The sequence below is a fragment of the Zosterops lateralis genome, assembly GCF_965231275.1.
Source record: "Zosterops lateralis genome assembly, chromosome: 2".
Taxonomy (NCBI): domain Eukaryota; kingdom Metazoa; phylum Chordata; class Aves; order Passeriformes; family Zosteropidae; genus Zosterops; species Zosterops lateralis.
Genome location: NC_139763.1, coordinates 72,833,934 through 72,852,468, shown reverse-complemented (window position 1 = coordinate 72,852,468; position 18,535 = coordinate 72,833,934). Strand labels below are relative to the sequence as shown.

At 40.3% G+C, this 18,535-nt stretch overlaps 1 protein-coding gene across 4 annotated transcripts in view; it reads right to left on the bottom strand.

The window, feature by feature from the left end:
• Window positions 1-18,535, bottom strand: part of ZDHHC20 (zDHHC palmitoyltransferase 20) — a 46,001-nt gene that overhangs the window by 23,747 nt on the left and 3,719 nt on the right. For 3 of the 4 annotated variants that reach the window (XM_083884822.1, XM_083884821.1, XM_083884820.1), the window contains exon 2: window positions 3,704-3,730. Coding sequence is in view for 2 of the 4 variants with exons in the window: in XM_083884821.1 (XP_083740947.1) it covers window positions 3,704-3,730 (27 nt within the window). In the remaining 2 variants the exon portion in view is untranslated. Of the gene's footprint in view, window positions 1-647; window positions 773-3,703; window positions 3,731-18,535 lie in introns of those variants that run through there. The other variant, XM_083884823.1, reaches the window with a different exon arrangement.

Sequence of the window (18,535 nt, the reverse complement as noted above, 5' to 3'; positions counted from 1 at the left end):
AATTTAGTTTCTGCTTCTAGTAGAAATGCCACAGTACCGTGCCATTACAGAAGGCACTGGTCACCAATGACAGTTAAAATCCCCAAACAGGTTTGGAGAGTACTGCACTCCAGCCATGCCAGATGTGAGTTAAAGACTTTCTTACTATCTTCCTTCAAATCATCTGAGAAATACAAGCTGGAAAAGTCCTATTATGGTCACAGTGGCAATAAAATGTAGCTGGCTTTAGGAGCATGATACGGCTGTCTTAAAGACCAGAAATCCAGACCTTATGACCCAGGAAGCTCCTTCCAATCTTGTTTCCTCTCATGGTTTCCTTTATCACTTGTCAAGAGGAAACAGATCAGTTGTGCCAGAACAGCAAGTCTTAGAGAAGTCATATTTAATATTTATATTAACGTCATTTATATTATCTTCAGTTGCAGTTAAGTAGGAAATTTGACCTACTTTTCTGTACAGAGTCCTTTAAGACTCTGTACAATGTACTTCATGGATGGCAAAAAAGGCTCAAAACTTTGGGAACCTCCAAAATGCTTGTGCAGTCACAGAAGACATGGCTTTAATTTACCATCTTTCAGGATTTTCACTGTTTATTGCAATGAAAACAAACTGTGTTTGAGCTTTCGTGAGAGAATTATTCTTTTTACCTTTGCCTCTGATTCCTCCAACTTTACAGGCAGACTTGGCAAATTTTCCGCTGTGGAGCTGACTGAAAACGCCAGAAACAAAACCCTTTTCTAAGCCATCCTAAGTCTGTCTCCTGATAGGAAAGAACTTGTGTATTACTGTAGTGGCAATGCATTATTGGAAGTTTTCTGTTATTGAAAACATACTCTACATTCAAACACAGTGTGGTTAAGCAATTAAAACATGAGAAAATGGTTTGGAAGAGAGAAGAAAAGGACATAAAACTGGAGTGGAATCAGTGGCACAGATCGGAACTTTGGTGGAGAAGAGGATGAGAGAAATTGAATAGAAGGAAAGAGGAAATGAGATACAGGGGAGGGCAAGGCACAGCAAAAGTAACTTACACAGTAAACAGTTCTACTCTGTCCATAAAAATCATGCCAGAATTCAGATTCTTTTCAAGGATTATTTTTAGTGCACACACAATGTGTCAATGAGCAGAACCTCAAAGCTTTGTCAGAGGCTGTAAATGCCCCTAAAACACATGGAATGACAGGGATCACAACCGGCTGCATCAAGGGTACAGATCTGTGCCAATGCTACCAGTATTTATTAGATAGAGGCAGCTATTAAAGCTTTTCATGTAACTGAGATCTTATAATCTGTCATCATCATTAAAAGCCAAGGGTCAATACTCAGTAGCCAGTGATGGGCACCACCCAGGGAAAGACCCTGCAATTGGCAGTCCATACTGGCTTCACTCTGAATAAATTCTTGCTTCTTTTCCTGCTCCCAATCCGACTGTGATTACACATAACTGTCCTGTCAGTGCTCCCCAGGAAATGAGAGGGAGGGAAGATACCATTTTTAACAGCTTTACTTTACAGTCCATCTACCCACCACTCTGGGTATCAATAGCTCTTCTACAGACTACTCCCTGAAGCATCCTGCATGTTCCCAGTACAAATGTAAATCAGATTCATTCCTAGTCAGCTCATTTTCTTGTAATTACAAGCTAGAGGGAAAATACAACAAAAACCTCAAACCCCAGTATCTGCCATTTTAGCCAGACTCAGAGTCACAAGAAACTCCTGGCTAAACTAAGGCAATTCAGGATTCCTGGTGCCATGCTGCAGCCAAGTGAAGTCAGTTCTTTTTAAAAGCATTGATGCATACTATACCAAATTTATGGCCTCAGGAAGACAATGTCTTAAGACATGCTCTCAGAATCCTCCTAAAATATGTTAAGCCCTCCTAAGATTTGTCCTTAACATTCTTTTCTGAATCATTCTTAATACTACCTCCATGACAGAGTCAGATTACAGAGAGGCAATAATATATAACTTATTATAACTTACATAAGTAGTACATTATACTGTTAAATGAGATTCAGAGTTGACTTTATTCCCCTAATCTAACGGATATAAAACTAGACAAGAATATAAAATTACAAAGAAGAAAATAAGCCTTAACAGCATGCAGAAATCGCCACTAATTTATTCAAAACTTACCATTATATTCAAATCATTTTCCTGTAGTACTTATTAAACTGAAATATGGAGCAAAATACACTTGCTAAGATGTACATTATTGATTTACACAGCAATGTTTCTGGTACTTTGGTCTTTCAACTCTTCTGATGTTGATTCTTGGCTATCATGAGCTGGCTTATAAGAACTTTAGAAAACTTATGCCAGCTTTCTTTTCAAATGAATAAAGACTTCACATGTCATCTTCATGGTTGATAAATTCATGCATACAGGATGCCTATGACATGATTCAGAATGGGAGGTGCAAGCAGTGTGCAGGTGACAGGTATTAAAAGCCTAACAGGTTCCAGTGATACTGTCACTCTCATTAATTAACCTCCTTCCTCCTAAGCTTTTTCCTTCTCTGGTAGATTCAGAAGAACCTATTTCAGTCAGATAGTCACTGCATTTGAAATAGATATCTGACTTTGTAACACAAACACTGCTCTGCCAGACTTCCTTAACTGATACATGGATCTTGCCTTCCCAGAAGAGATTAGAAAGCAAAACTTATTCATCTACAGATCAACAGCAAGTACAGCAGCAACTTGCAGAATTGTGTGAAGTCAAGGTAAAGCCCAGCTGTAAAATGGGATGAAAAAAACTGGTGCAACACAAGCTCGCATCTTGAATGGCCTACAGTTAATTTTGAAGATTTTCCTACTCTTTCAGCTCTCCATTAGAAATTGAAAAATTACAAATTCCATCAAGATTCCTTCTTTTTACACTCTTCTAGTAGATGTTCACCAGGAAGAAAACTGCCAGATTAGCTGCCAGTCCTGTGCTTTCTTGCAAAATATTTAAGAGATGAGAGCTTTTACCAGTCCAAAACAGCCCTCTGTGGATAGTTAAAGTGCAAATCTGCCTAATCTACCATACATGTTCCCCCACAAACTGGAATGAATTGCCAAAAAATATACCAGCAACAATATGCTAGAATTATTTTTGGTTAGTTCGTATCTCTATCATTTTGTACTACTACCCACTGTGGCATACACTTGCTAAAGCCAATAGAAAGACTAAAATTTCTCAAAACAAGGCCTCAAACACTTGACCTAGAAATTTAAAATTATAATGTGTAGCCACTTTTGAAATGGTTGTGTTTTGCACAATTCTAACTACTCCTTAAGAATGGAGTTCTGAGGAATTTGGTAAGATGTCTGGAAAATATTAAGCAGTACACAACAATTTATCGTCTTCCAGAAGTCTTTCAGGTCACAGGCCTGAACAGAAAATGGAATTGTGGATGTGCTGCAGTTCCTTCTCTCTTCTCCTTTTCCTGTTCTTAGTAGGTACCCACTTAAAAAGAAATGCAAACTTAAATCATAATTGCATTACTTGCATTAGTCACAGGTCTTGTCATCATCCCAAGTTTGTGCCATTAGAAACAAAACAGACTCAACTGTACAGTATTTACCTTGTTTCTTAGCACTAATCTACTCACTACACAGAGCTCACACATAAAGGAGTACATTTAAACACTGTGTCCCTTAGGATTTGCATGCAAAGCAGCAAGTCACATCTCCATAAAAACTTTAAAAAATTACCTTTTTCGGCAGTTGAAGAAATAGTAACTGGAAGAGAAGAAAAAAAAAGTTAGGTTAATTTGTACAGAATTAAATAATTGGCTAAAAGTGAGATATCCAAGGTAGTTGACTTGCTCCAAAGTACACTTCAGGTGTTAGCACAGCCTCCCCACCCAACACTGGGGTAAAACAGGAGTCAGTATTCCTCCTGCCAGCCCTTGACGCTTGGAAGAGTTACTGGAAGAGCTGAAGGGATGCAGTTCCTGGGCTAATGAAGCGAGAACACTCCACAGACAAAAATTAGACAGAATTTATGCATATTTCCCTTCCTATATGCACCTAACTCATTTTTCTGAGTCAACAGCTAGGCCAACAGGTGTACCACTGGAAAGCATAAAATGAAATTAAAAGTTCTTACAGAAATCCCTGTGAAACTGTTACATGTAACCTATTTCCTTAATTCCCCCCCATCCCCACTTCTTTCTTCCTGTCACATACTATTTTTCGCTTTTTTTCCCCCCCCGACCTGAATTCTTCAGGCATAGTTAAAATCTCTCCATCTCCTTTTCTCCTATAGCCTCATCTCCTTTCATGCCAACAGCAAATGCCATTGTTCAAATCTACCTTGTATACTGCCTGACTAGTACATCTTCCTGCCCTCAGGCTTCTCCAAAACCTTCACACTCAGTTTATCAGCTCAGGGATGATGCTGAACAGAGAGCTGCTGTACTTGTTGGATGCTGTGTTCATACCACTTCCCTTCCTGGATCTTTCCTGTGGACACTGAATTACTGAAATTCAGTGAGGAAAGGATTCTTCCTGACTCCATTTTACACAGTATATTTAAGCTTGAGCAAAATCTTAAGAGAGCACTCTGTGCCTCCTGCAGTTTATTCACTACACATTGCTTCCCCTCTCCAGCTCTGACATTTCTACTGTCATTAACCTGTGCAACCATTCAAAAGAGCTTTTTCCAGAGGCACATGAGACTAAAATCTGCAGGGCTTGAGTGTGCACTTCCTTCTGAGGGGCTGCTTTGTTACAGAGGTGGCATTTGCAACTTATCTGTAGATACCTACAGGGAAAGGATCTATAACTGTATCATGCACCTGTGCCTCTTCTTATGGGCAACAAGAGGCATAATGAGATGATATCTCAATGTTTAATGACCCCTTTTTGTTCAGACACGTTTTAGAGTTTTCTAGAGTTTTCCTTGCCCCCTCCCTTTCCATTAAGCATCCACCCTCTGTCTGTACACAGAAGCCTCTGCAAAGTTAATGGAAAAGGCTCTGGTTCCTTCCACCTAAAGGAGGAAGAAATTACCATTTGGAATAGAACAATGTTGGCGTCAAACTCAAGGAAGTCAATCCTAAAGAACAGCTTCATTTCACATTAGTTATGCATACTTGCACAGCCTGCTCCCATGTTTCCGCCTGAAACTCCACTGCATGCTTCAGAAGTCAATTTTTAAAAAGCAAATCCTGTGAGTGTTTTTGCTTAAAACTTTACTAATGTGTTATTTCTCCACTTAAAATGTTTTCAAAAATGCAAGGAGAAGATAAAAATTATTAAAAAAGTGAAAAGTAAAATAAGATTATAAGAGTATGTTTGTTTAACTTAAAAAATACTAGAAGTACTTTAGATTTAGCTTTATCTTTGGCTCCTCATATCTTAAGTAAACACCTTTGCATACATTCATTCATAAACACACCTTTGCATACATTCATTCATAAACATGTATTTCCTTGGACAAGAAATACAAAAAATTTCTTAATTATCCTATGTTGGTGGCAGGAGAACATAGTTATCTATAAAACTTCAGGAAATCTTTTTTGAAGTAATTCTGTTAAAGTACCTCTTAATTTGTAGCCTCATTTCTGTCCTCAGCACAAAACAGAGCTGTGAGCCAAATCTGATGTTTGAAGACTCAAAATAACAAACAATCAAGCAAAAACAAGACCAAAAAAAAGGAACAAACAAATAGGATTTTATCACATGTAGGACTTCATCAAAAAGATCCCTAAATAACCTTCAAAAATTAATTAAGTTTCACAGTACCAGGAAGATAATTTCTCTTTCATACATAGGTCCCTTGGGTTAGAATGCAGTTATTAGACCATGTAGAACAATTTTTATTTGAGAAACTCCTGCAGTTTGAGGTAAAAGCCAGCATGGAAATGCTTGTGATTTTTATCCTGCCTTGACATCCCCAGATGAAATAAAAGATGTCCTGTTCTCCCCTGTCTCAGAGGCTCATGCAAGTTCAATATTACTGTTTCTATCTTTTCACTGTTCTAATGCCCATTGTCAAGTAGATCAAACGAACAGCAACCCTACCAGTCCAAATTCCCTCAGCAGATGGCACATGAACAGTTTTACAGGATCTTTATACTACAAATCAAAGCCTTTCTTCACATAAGTTAATAGCCAATCTTTATGTAAAAAAGACTGTTAAGTATTTGCTAGGCAGGCCATGTAACAAGAAGCTTTGTATTCTAGCAAGAAATCAATTCTTACTTTTGAACTCTCCATCAGGGGCAAAAACCTCATAGAGCACGACATTGCCATTGTGGGCCCCATCCCTGGCCTGTAGTTACAAGTTTGCTCCCTATCACTTTTCTCCTCTACTGTTTCTGATGTCTAGATATGGCTGCCAGCTTCTGCTAAATTACTACCGTTTTCACTTCAAACATTTTTGAAACATGGTTTCTTGTTTGGGGCATGGGATGGGGGGAAAAAATGCCAAGTCAGCACTGTCTTTTTGCTTATTGATTTTCTTTTAAACAAAATAAACTCTGCTTATGATTTATGTTAACCTCAGGATGCAACAGCTCTATACACTAGACAAATGTGGCAGCAAAACTCAGTGCCTTAAGCCCTGCATTCAACACAAACTGTCCGTGAATCAGAAACGTAAGTGGTGTAAAACAGCTACTCTTGTGAGAATTTTAAAATATACTGCCATATCAGTCTATTGCTCAAGAAAAAAAATATTCTTTGGATTTGTTTCTTAGTATTAAAGTTCCTGGTTTTATGAGAAGACTTATGAAGTTCTAGAAGGATATTGCCAGGGAAGAATAAAACACCAGCAGACAGTGGAAGCTGCAGTTTACTTCAATGCAAAGAGCTCAGAAGCCGCCACTTGCACGCTCAGGCACACGGAGTTTTCACTGTGGCCTCAGAATTTCAAAGGATTAAACCTCTCAGTGCTACAGCAGCAGGGGAGTTGAACAAAGTGAACAAGCCCTGTCTGTCTGACTGCAGTGCAGAGCTTTACCTCGACTACCTCAGGGTTTCCAAAATCAGTCTAAAGGAGTGCAGCAAACCTGCTTGTAAAGAGAGGTAGACAGGCCTACACTGAACTTCCTGCTGCTGCAGCTTGCCCAGGGATGTACAGGTACAACACACTGTCAGCTGGGTCACTGAACAGCTTATACACCATATAGCCTTTATTAGGCTGGATTCAAATGTACTTTTAACTCTGTCCACTTAGGGGGCAAGCAGAAATTGCATCTTTCACTTTCACAGAGGAAAAAGTTGTCTTAGTTTTGATTTAGACACCTAGCACCACTCCTGGCAACAGATACTTTTTCCTTTATGACCCCAGTTGATGGTTACACTTTCCTAGACACTCTTCTGCACACTGTTGTCTGTTATCTTTCATCTGACCTATGTCACAAGGATGAAAGAGGCAGAAGCCTACAGTTTTTATCACAAGAAACAATCCTGCAGACACAGGGACATCATTTGCTGTATAACAAATGAAACTGGGGGAAATGTCATTGTTGGAAGCTTTCCTCTTGGAGTGTGAACTGATAGAAATGTCAACTTCACAAAGCTTTGGAGCATTTTTTTAAGCTGCTTCAAGGAAACCTCTCAGAATATCTCGTCTCTGAAAGAAAAATACGTTACGGAGCTGGTTTGCTTTTAGTTTCAGGCTTATTTTCAGGGTTGCTATGAAGTGTTCAAGCATCTTCCGACTCAGTCTGTAACAGGAAAAAACCAAATCTCTCTTTTCTGAGGCAAAGAGGTGCTATGATCTCCCAAGACCTTGCAAGAGGCATGCTCAAAGACAAGATATTTGTCTTCAAGCTTGGAATAAACTGTCCCCCTCCTGCCCCCCCAATCACATCTGCCTACTTCCCTAAAAGGCATGTTCCAACCATAGCTAGATATGCTCCTTGCAGAGGAAGAAATTGAACTCCAACTAATATAGAAGTACAGCAAAGGACAAGAACTGATCTCATTACTGAAGTGCTGTGCTTATTTCCCCATCCACACCCACGATGGCTCTTAGCAGGAGTCATACTTCGGTTATTCCAGTCTTTCCACAAATTTCGAAGTAACATCCACATTTTGGCTGACATTCCTTGAGGGTGGGAAGAAGGAGTGATAAAAGTGCAATTGCATCCCTTCACTAGATGCACAGCCTTAACTTTTCTCAGCTTTTAAGGAAAAGGGTATAAATAAATAAACATATATATATATACATATGCACACACATATATACACACACATACTCATATATTTCCAGAAGTTACCAGTACTGAAATTCAACAGAAACTCCCCACAGGCACTGCCCTGTCTGCAAAGGCAAGCACAACTGACATTATCTTAGTGTTTAATTTGCTCAGAAAATGGCATTTTATTGAAAATGTAACTTAGGTTTATGCTTACATAATTTCCATTTGCAAATGCGGACCTTAATCACTCACAAGAAGCTGACAGAAACACTATTTACTGATACAAGCACGACAATGGGTAGATTTCCTTGAGCAAATACTCATTTGGCTTCTGTTACAGGGCAACAACAGGACACGAAGACCTCAGCACTTCTCCACTGTTCTCTTTTAAAAGCCTTTATTCTGTGACCTTCCCACAGTGAGATATTTCTTATTTCTCAACTGGCAGACACTCACTAGGTGCTCTCCTCCCTTAACAGCCAGGAGTTGTTTTAGAAAAATGACTCAAGATGACTGAGTTGACAGCATCATGTAGCCAAAAGCCAACACAGGAAGATGCTGCCAGGTCCCTGCTAAAAGGCTATGGGGGTCCAGGAATCACACACTCAATTGCCACCATGACGCTCTTTGCAGAAATTTGAGCCAATTGAGCTTAGAATTGTTTTATCTTCATACAGTTCTAGACTGATGTATTTCAACTTCACATATCCAAGAATAAGGCACAGGTTTCTCTGCTCGCAGTGCAGTGCCAGGGGATTCAGAAAGCAACACTTTACAGAATGATGCTGCAGGAGACGTGGCTCCACAGGCCTTTGTGCTGAGGCAGCACCAAGAGTCACATTGCCACAGCATGTGCCTGAGCAGCAGCAGCAGCACTGCCTGGGGCTGGTCTGCAGCATGGCTGCACCATCAGCCAGCTCTGACTCCATGCTTGTCTCAGAGGTGTGGCCCGTGGTGGACAACTCTTGCTGCAAGGGTGTATAAAGTTACCCCTCTTAAGCATCCACCCACTCCCCTATGGCAGACAAACGGAGCAAAAGCGAGCACTCGCCTTCTCAAACACTGGGGGTCATGTTTGAGCTACCAGTGAAGTTGGCAGCTACTACACGGCCAGTCTGTGTGACCACAAACAGCAGGGCGTGGCAGGGGGCAAGGGGGAACGGCAGCGAGTGGCCTCTCCCTGTCCTGGGTCACAGCCAGTCGTGAGAGGGGAAGGAAATGCTGTCAGGGCCACTGAAGCCTTAGAGCACATGGGCCAGAGCCCCAGCTCCTCACACAGCCTGTGCTCAGCAAGGGTAATGGACAGAGTTGCCTTGTGACCTCAAGTGAGCACAAGATGATGCCTTCAAAGGCACTGCAGGTAACGCAAGTGTGTTAGAAATCTGGAGTGCGAGGAGATGGGAGGAAGAAAAGGCAGCCAGGAAGAGACACTGGTACAAAGGGGGATTCTCTGCCTTATGACCACATTTCCCATGCTCATGTTCACCCATGCCCATTGCAAATAATCCAAAGCATTACCCAGGGATAGGCAAAATGAATTAGTATTTCAAACAAGGCAGTTCGAGCTGCACTGCAGAATGTTTCTGTTATTTGTTACCAGCTATCGTTACGATTTATGGTTTCAACAATATGAAAATTATTCTTTCACTAGAACAACTAACTTAGAGCAGCCAGAGGCTTGCTGCCCAGAAAATACTCTCTTATCACAATAATGAAGTAGCTTTTTATTCAGCCAAGGTCTTTTCAGCCTCAATGCAGAGAGTATATGCATAAATACAGTCTACAGCAGAAATTAACATAAGCAATACGAGATATTTCTTGGGTACTGAGTTACACTTAGCAATGAATTTAGCTATGACAACTGGGAAGATTTCTGCCATGTATTGTGGGAACAGTAAATTCTGTGCTACCACTTCCACAGTCCAAAAACATAGCCACAAAGGCAGCTGACTTCTGGAACCCACAAAATTCTATAGATGGCTCTTTACCTCTGCATCTACAAAATTCTTGAAATCGTATCAAAGGTCTCCTAATGGCTTTCTCAGCAAGGGTGCCTGCACTTTTTAAATGACTTCAAAACCAAAAGTTACACCTGGTCAGCATGCAGAAGGAAGTGTTGCCAGGTCAACCTCAGTCCCACACTTGCATCCACACCAACTACAGTGTATTAAGAGAGATATCAGCCCAAATAACTAAAGGATTTTTCTAAATATGAAGTTGCCATTTAACTCTAGCAATGCTAGAGCTGTCCCTGAAAAGCCCTATTCCTCAAGAAGCACTACTCACTTTCAACTTACCATAATTGCTCAAAAACCCCCTAATGTAACTTGATTTTCTTTGGCTATTTAATCACTATTGACACTGCTCATTCTATTTGCATTTTGATGGCTTTTAAACCCTAAAATTACTTCTACACACTTTCTTCAGCTGGTTACTCATATTACTGGACTTAATTCTTTACCAAAAATTCTGCTTTATCATAATAGTAACAGCTTTATTGCTCAGTAGCATGGAAGTGCTGTGCATAAATTGTTTCCAATATTGCCTTTAAGTTATCAGACAGAGCCAGAAGAAAGCCTGGTTTCTTCTTGAAATACAAAGAGAGCTCTTACTTGCATCAGTCAGTGAGCTATGCTCTCTCTGGCACATCAGGGAATAGGATAAAACAGAATGGACAGAAAGGCATGGAGACTCAGAAGCATCTGAGTGGAGCTAGCTAACATCCACATCATTAATTAATTAGTTACATTTGAAGGAGAGGTATTTATCCTCAGGCTGGCCAGATCAAGCTCATAGTAACACTACACTCAAGTATCTGTAGATGTGAAAATGCTTTTTGTGTTAGGAATAACTCCAGGACACTTGCAAGAGACAGGAGTGACAAACAGGATAATCAGCTGGTGCTGACAAACACTGTGCTGTACAGAGCTGTCTTACACACCCTGCACAAGATCAGGTGTTCTCCAGGTAATACCAGAAACTGGCAGTATATATAAAGTAAAAATCAAAGCAAGCAAAAATCCCACTCAACCAACATACATTTTCATAACGGTATTTTTCAAGTAATTAACAATTCACCAATTCTTTTTGATAAAAAGAACCCTAATTTGCAGTTTGTGACTGCCTGACAATACCTGCCTTGAATATAAAGGTCACTTAAAGCTGATTGTCTTATGGCTCAGGACATTACTAGTAAATCCATTTACTTCTACACCAGACAGATGAAAATAAGCAACAATCTTTATTTATCCATTCCACACAGCTCTGAGACGTGATGGCAGGAGAGCAGAGGTGTCAGTTCATGGAGAACAAAAAATTCAGACACAGCTGCTGAGACCTGCAGACCTGAACCCTCACCCAGCAGTGAGAACAGTCAGCAGCTGTCAAGGACCCTCTTCATGTTTGGCTCCAGACTCTTCCAAAATCAATTGTTTCCTTGCCTACTTACTAGCCCACCTTGCAACAAGTGTTTCCCCAAATGTGAGGATAAAATCTATCTGCAAAAACTCTGTGGATAAAGATCTCCCTGTAAATCTCCTTACAAAGTATTAGGCACTCTGTTTTCTGAGAGGAGGATTTTGCTGTCACTAAGTTCACTGAGTAACGGAAGAAATCAAACTGCCCAGCAAGCTGACCTCCTCTCATGGATCACATCACTGGATTCCCTAAATGAAGTGTTAAGTTTGCAATATCGGTCAGGTTTGACTGGTATTTGCCACCTGAGGATACATATGGAACCACCTGTGATAAGAGCTGATTTTCAGCCAGCAATACATTGACAAGAGAGCAGCCAGTAATGTAATCTACATGAATTCCTAGCAAGATATTAATAAGCCAAGCTCCTGGACTCAGCCCTTTAAGGAAGTTTTGTATTGAAAAACATGTCATTTAAAAACAAGTATATTAATTGTGGGAGAGTCATGATAGGGAACTCCCATCTTCAACAAACTGGACTTGCAAAAACTAATAAATATTTAGTATTTTTTTAAATTACAAAAATATTTATGGAACAAAGGTTTAAAGACTTCTCATGGTGATTTAGGAAAACTGTTCACATATGCTTTATCAAGTTGCTTGATAACAAATGCTGCCATCTTTTGATGCTGGAGGCTTTGCTGCTTGTTCTTTTTGTAAAACAAAACATTATACGTTAAACCTTACTTAGACTGAAACATCCTGAGACAACGCTTGACTGTAGCTAAATCTACACCCTCCAGTTTCTTTGCAAAAAAGGAAGAGGTGACAGCAACTTCCCAGGAACATAAAAAAAGATCCAGGTGCTGCAGAGGGAAAAAAACCACTGGTAATAAAAGGACAGAAAGTTTTGGATAGAGGACAAGGTCAGAAGGACAATGTTTTGTTGCACCAGGTCTCATTTAAGTACCTGATTACTGAGGAATATGAAAAAAGTGACAGCACAAAGACTGTACAAGCCACTGCAAAGGGATTTTTGGATACTCCAGAACATCCAGACTAAATCTTTGATCATAGTCCAGAGCTAACAGAGAGGCAAGCACACAAAAGAGCAGAGCCTATCATCCAAGAGCTCTCATTCAGGAACTATAGCTTCCAGCAAATAAATAAAACCAAAAAAATCCTCAGAGCTCACCTGCCTGCTGACAGTTCACCACGTATTCTTGGAAGGCATAAACTCAGGACTCAAAGAATGTTAATAGAAATACTGAAAACCCTAATTCAGTGAGTGCCAAGGGGAGAACAGTTCTGCCTACTGCCCCCCAGAGATGCATTAGGGCTCCCAGGGCAAAGCACGGGATGTAACACAGCAGGGCTGGCACGCTGCCTAATAAGAAACAAGCAGGGCTTGATGCATGCACGGCTCCTACCAAGGGAATTAACTTCTGTCATCTTCCTACTTAACTGTAACACTCTTTCAAGAGCATCCTTGGCTGCAGGTGAAGCACTTGAGTGGGGCACTCTGGTGGGAACTGATGTTTGTGATGCCCAAGAAACAACTGCTGCTGGTTTAACACAAAAGTCAACAACCACAGCGAGTTGTAGGATGTTAGATCAGGAGAGTGATTGCTTCTAAACTCCTACAACTAGGTGTGAGCTGGCCCAGACCCTTAAACGTGTTGGTGCCTGAGAGGATACACAGAAACATCATTTGGGATGGGACCAGGGTGAGCATCTGCCTTCAGCAAGAGGAGAGCACTGTCACAGGGGAGGAGACCACCACAAACCCTGAGGCACAGAAGAGCAGCTCTTGAAGCCCTGCATGTGCCTAAGAGCTCTCCCAGACCATTGCTTCTGCTCACCAACACATTCCTGCTCCCACTCTTAACTTGGCAATAGGGTGCTGCAAGTGTGGGAAGGAGTGAGAAACGTAGGATATTTACAGCTTTGAGGATGTTAACAGAAAATAGTCACAGGAAAGAGGAAAAATAACTGAATCTAGTACTCAATGGTCTTTAAGCTTCCCATTGTCAAAATTAATAATTTATAATTCATCACTAAATGATGAATTATTACAGAAGTTCTAGCCTACTCTCTGCACCACTTGCTGCTTTAGCTTTATCTCAGCAGGTATCTACCATGGAACACAGCCATAATATCTCTGTATGCAATTACAAAGCTGAAGTCAAACTTAAAATTACAATTATTTAAACCCCCCAACATGCAACTTAAGAAGCAGCAGATTAAATAGATAAAGATATACATACACAAAGCATCCCCACTAAAATCCTATGCATACCTTGCATCCTTTTTCAGATACTGTAAAAAAACCCACTTGAGTGTTAGTCACATAGCAATTTTCAAAACAGAACAAAAATCAAACTCTGCTCCAAGTTTTGGGCACCTTTCAGCAATGTTCAGGGTAAATCTGCAGGTCACAAACAGACAGGCATGAAAAGCTTCTATCAACCACAAAGCAATATGAATATGTGGAAATACACTTCCTTTCTCTCTTTTTTTTATCCAAACTTGACAAAGCTAAGAGCAATGACTACTTGTCATGAAGAATGGTACAGTAACAGGTGCTCTGCATTCACACCCATGACAAGGCAGTAGATGAGGCATTTTACATAAGTTTTAAGTCTAACCACACACAACTGCAAACCAGCTTATACAATAACTATCTGTTTAGGTCTCCTCAAACAAATCATGTCTGTTTCTTTCAAGGCTACTTAAATTTAATCTAAACTTTGTTTCATTCTCTCTGCACTGGCAGATTGCCTCATTCTAGATGAATTACTTAAAGCTCTAAAATTTCTTTGTCACAAAAAGGTTTAAAAAAAGGAAAAGAAACCAAACCCCAGAACCCCAAAAAGCTATCTCTGTGCTTAGCACTTCACAAGAGATGCATAAAAATCCCCCACTCTGGAGACAAATACACATCAAGATGCGTAAGTGAAATACCACAAACAAAAGAACGTTGATTTAAAACCCTCTCTCTGTAGATCATATGATTAAAATGGTTCCATGCTTCACATTTAACACAATTCTGCACCATCTACAGCACCAGAGAGACTGCTGCAGAAACTGCAAAGGCAAAGCATGCTGCTCCTGTGATCCACTTGTCTTTGACAATCTCACAAGTCAATTTTAAGAGTTGAAAGAAAAGATGAAAAAGGAATGGATGAGCCATTTGGTCTTTTGGGAAAAAAAGGAAAAGCAGAGGCTTGAAATGCTGCAGAGGGGGAACTTGACTTCTATCACAGATAAGGGAAGTCAAAGATCAGGTTTTCCACTGAAGATTGTGGGGAGGAAGGAAAGCAGAAAGGTGGGGAAAATCTGGCTTGTTTGTTTCTTGGTGTGGGAGAGGAGGAGTTAAGCACATCCCACAGAAAACAGTTTAGTGACAGCAGGAGGAGGTAATATTGGGGAAGTGGCTAAAAGAACAAATAAATTTGTTGCAATCTCATTATCCCTTTTATACCAAATTCACACAGTGGTGGAGATTCAACTTACACAAAAACAAGTGGTCTGTGCTTACTTCCCAAATGTTTCTGTTACATTTTATACATTCTCATGAGAAAAAAATGGATACTCAGCCTATTACAGGAAGATTATGCACCAGCTGGAAGAAGTTAATGACCGAGATCAAAACTCCATAAAAGCTGTTTCAGGAACCCACAGTTTGTAACTTGTAAGGAAAGTCCATGTTAAATCAGCATAAACTCCTAAAGTTGCAGGAAACTGTTTAACAAACACTGATGTACTGAATGGGTAAAAAAATGAACAGGATGAACCCGTAGCATTTCCAGGCACAATTTTAGGCAGACAGTAAGAATCTATCTTACTCCCATTTTCTATCACAGTCTCGAGTTCCAAGAGTAAAAGCAGGTCCAGTGACATCCAAGTATTTCAGCTATCACAGGTATATGAGAACTCACCTCTGACACTCATTGTTTAACCTTGTAAATTCTTTGATTATGAAAAGCATATGACATTAGCCCATAAAAATATGAACCAGTAGAGAACAAAGTTTTTATTATTGACATTTCAGCAGACAGAAGGACATGAAGTTCACTGTATGCAGAGGGTCAATGACCTCAAAGTAATGTCTACTGAAAATATATGCTTTAAATTCTGGTCCTTTTATCCATAGCATCTTGTAGGAAGAGACTCATAAGTGATGAAGGAACATAAAACCCCTGATTAAAAGTGAAAGTGACATTTAGATCACTGTTCTACCTTTAGAGGCATACAGAAATCTCCTACTGCTGTTACCAGAGAAAAACTTGAGACAAGTAATTTTCCATAATACTAAATACTGATGCTATCCAAGCCCTTTCAAAGCAAGATGAAAAGCTCTACAGTCCACATCTAAAAAGCAATCAGGAAGCACTGCAGCAATGAGTGATCGTGGCTACAAGAAAGTCAAACCACAGGAAGAGTTCCTGCTTTAGCTCAGACACTTACTCAGCTCCTTGCTTTCCCTAAGCCCCTTCTCTACCCCCCTCCCAAACCATCCTGCCCATGGACCAGTTTCAGACAAGTGCTGAGGCTCAGGGTAGGTCTCACACAAATTATGTGTCACAAAGTTTTATCCAAGCTGTTGAACAGTAGAAGAGACAAGCCCAAACTCCCTGTTAGCAGAGAGCTGCTCTGAGCACAGCTGCTCATTTTCCGCCTGGTCCCCTGAGCGAGCTCAGCAACACCGAACTGGCCACTGCACCACACTTGTCTCTGACCAAATGGTAATTAGGGATCAAGGAAAGATGCCAACTACCGCAGAGCTGTCAGGAATGGTTTAGCAGATGCAGGGGCTGGGGTGGGCACTGCAGATAGAGGGGCTGGGCGGGAGGGATGGAGTTCTGTGACAGAAGAAAGAGCAGACACAAGATAACTCCTCAAGAAACCGGCTGTTGCACTTGGAACAGTTTTGTCATTAGAGGATTGCCAAGAGAGCAGATTGCATTTTCCTATAAAAGGCACGTGTCCACCTGTCCCTATAAACTAGTATGACCAATACAGTGCAAGGCACCATAGAAGATAATCTTTCTCTTCAGCTGAGCATTAAGCTTTCCAATAATCTGTATCCAGTCTGAGCACCTCAACAGGAATTCTAATAATTTGTAATAACAGAAAAAGTTCTCATTTAAGATTCTAATATGCATGCTCATGCAGGGAGATTACAACAAAATCAGGTGTATGCTGAGTGGTTCAATTTCTGTATTTTTAAATTCATGAGAGGCACATAAGCATAGTTAACTAACTAATGATCTAACCTGTTTGATTTGTTTTCCTTTTTTTGACAGATAATCCTCTTTTCCTACGGGAATGCCTTTTACATGTTTAACATGCGACTGTTGTACCTCAGTGCTGATACTTCAGCTCTTTCTGTAGTTTGAAATCAGAACTGCTGTTGGTATCACCTTGCCATTGCTTGAGAGATATTGCATTAGCATTTTCAGTAGAGATTTCCTTTGGAGGAGGCAGATGGAATTACCTTTTCTCTGTTTATGCAACAGACTCTTCAGACAGGAGCGTTACAACAGATCACACCCTGTGCTTCTCATAAGGGCCCTGCTTTGGGGAAATCAGAGCTGGCTCCCTACTGCCCAGAGACACTGCAGTCTCCTGAACAGCAAGGAGTATGATTTGTACTACTAACACCAAGTTGTGCATTCTAAATTACAAACTGCTTTGTTTACCAGGATTTCATACACCCTAGACATTACACTGTATGAAAAAAGGCAAACTTTCTGCAACTAGATGCTATGAAAAGAATACACAACTAGTTACTCCCATAGCTTTCAAAATCACACTTTTCCATACTTTGTAGACCCTGAGGCATGAAAACACTCATTCATTCACAAGTCTACTAAATATGTAAAACAAGTCATTATCCTGACAACTCCTGGCTCAGGAGGAGAGTCAGGACTGTGGTTTTCAGAAAACATAGTCTTTGGTACAGTAGTAAAAAGCTAACCTGATCTGGATTTTTAGTTGTGTTTTTTTTTTTCTTTCTTTTTAATAACACCAGTTATTAAACACTTTATATATATATAATATATATATATAGAGAGAGAGAGACAGTACACTTTAATTAGGAGCTGTGGAGAACTCAAAGTTAACTTCCTCCTCTTTTTCTCAGTGCAAGACTGCACTACCAAAGTCTGCAAGTGTTTTAGCGAAAGGGTTGCCTGTAAGAAATGAGCTGACTTCACCCACCAGCTGTGACTACATGTGACAAAACAGCGTCTTGTGACCACCCTCTAACCACTCTGCACTACAGCCCACCACCTACAAAAACGTTTGGGACAGATAACAAGATCCAAGTCAGCCATAAAGGAAAGCAAACCACGAGAGAAGCGCTTCCCTCTTTCTGAGCATCTGAGGGATGTGGTCAGCAAACACAATCAGCCCAATTCAGCAGCAGCATAATGTAGCCATTGTTTACAAAAGCAATGTTACAAGCAAAACATGTTTTGATAACATGAAGGAACACATGAAATGGTTTTAAACCAACAAAAAGCTATTCTACAACATCCTTTGTGTATTGCTAGGTGTTTTCTTGCAAACAGAACTCTGGGCAAGTTATGTGTGAAAAGAAGAAATAATCAAGTATTAAAGTGTTAATTCAGATTTTTCTACTTCAAAACACTTAAAAAAGCCTCTGAAGGAGACCTTGCCTTGAGTCTTTTGCATTTCCTTCAGCTATACATGTTCACTGAATTTTTACACTATGCTGACATTCCTTCAACTCACACACATTTGGCTGTTTTCACCTTTCCAATTAGCTTAATAGCTAATTTACTTGATGGATCACAGCTACACAGCAATAGTGGTCTAAACAAGCCAGTGTTCAACATCTTCAGAGAGACAGAATGATCCTGGCAGTTCCCATGGGAGGAAAACAATAGACAAGCTCACGAGTCTCCTTTCATCCCATCCCTGCCAGTCCTCCTCAGTGTTCACAGGC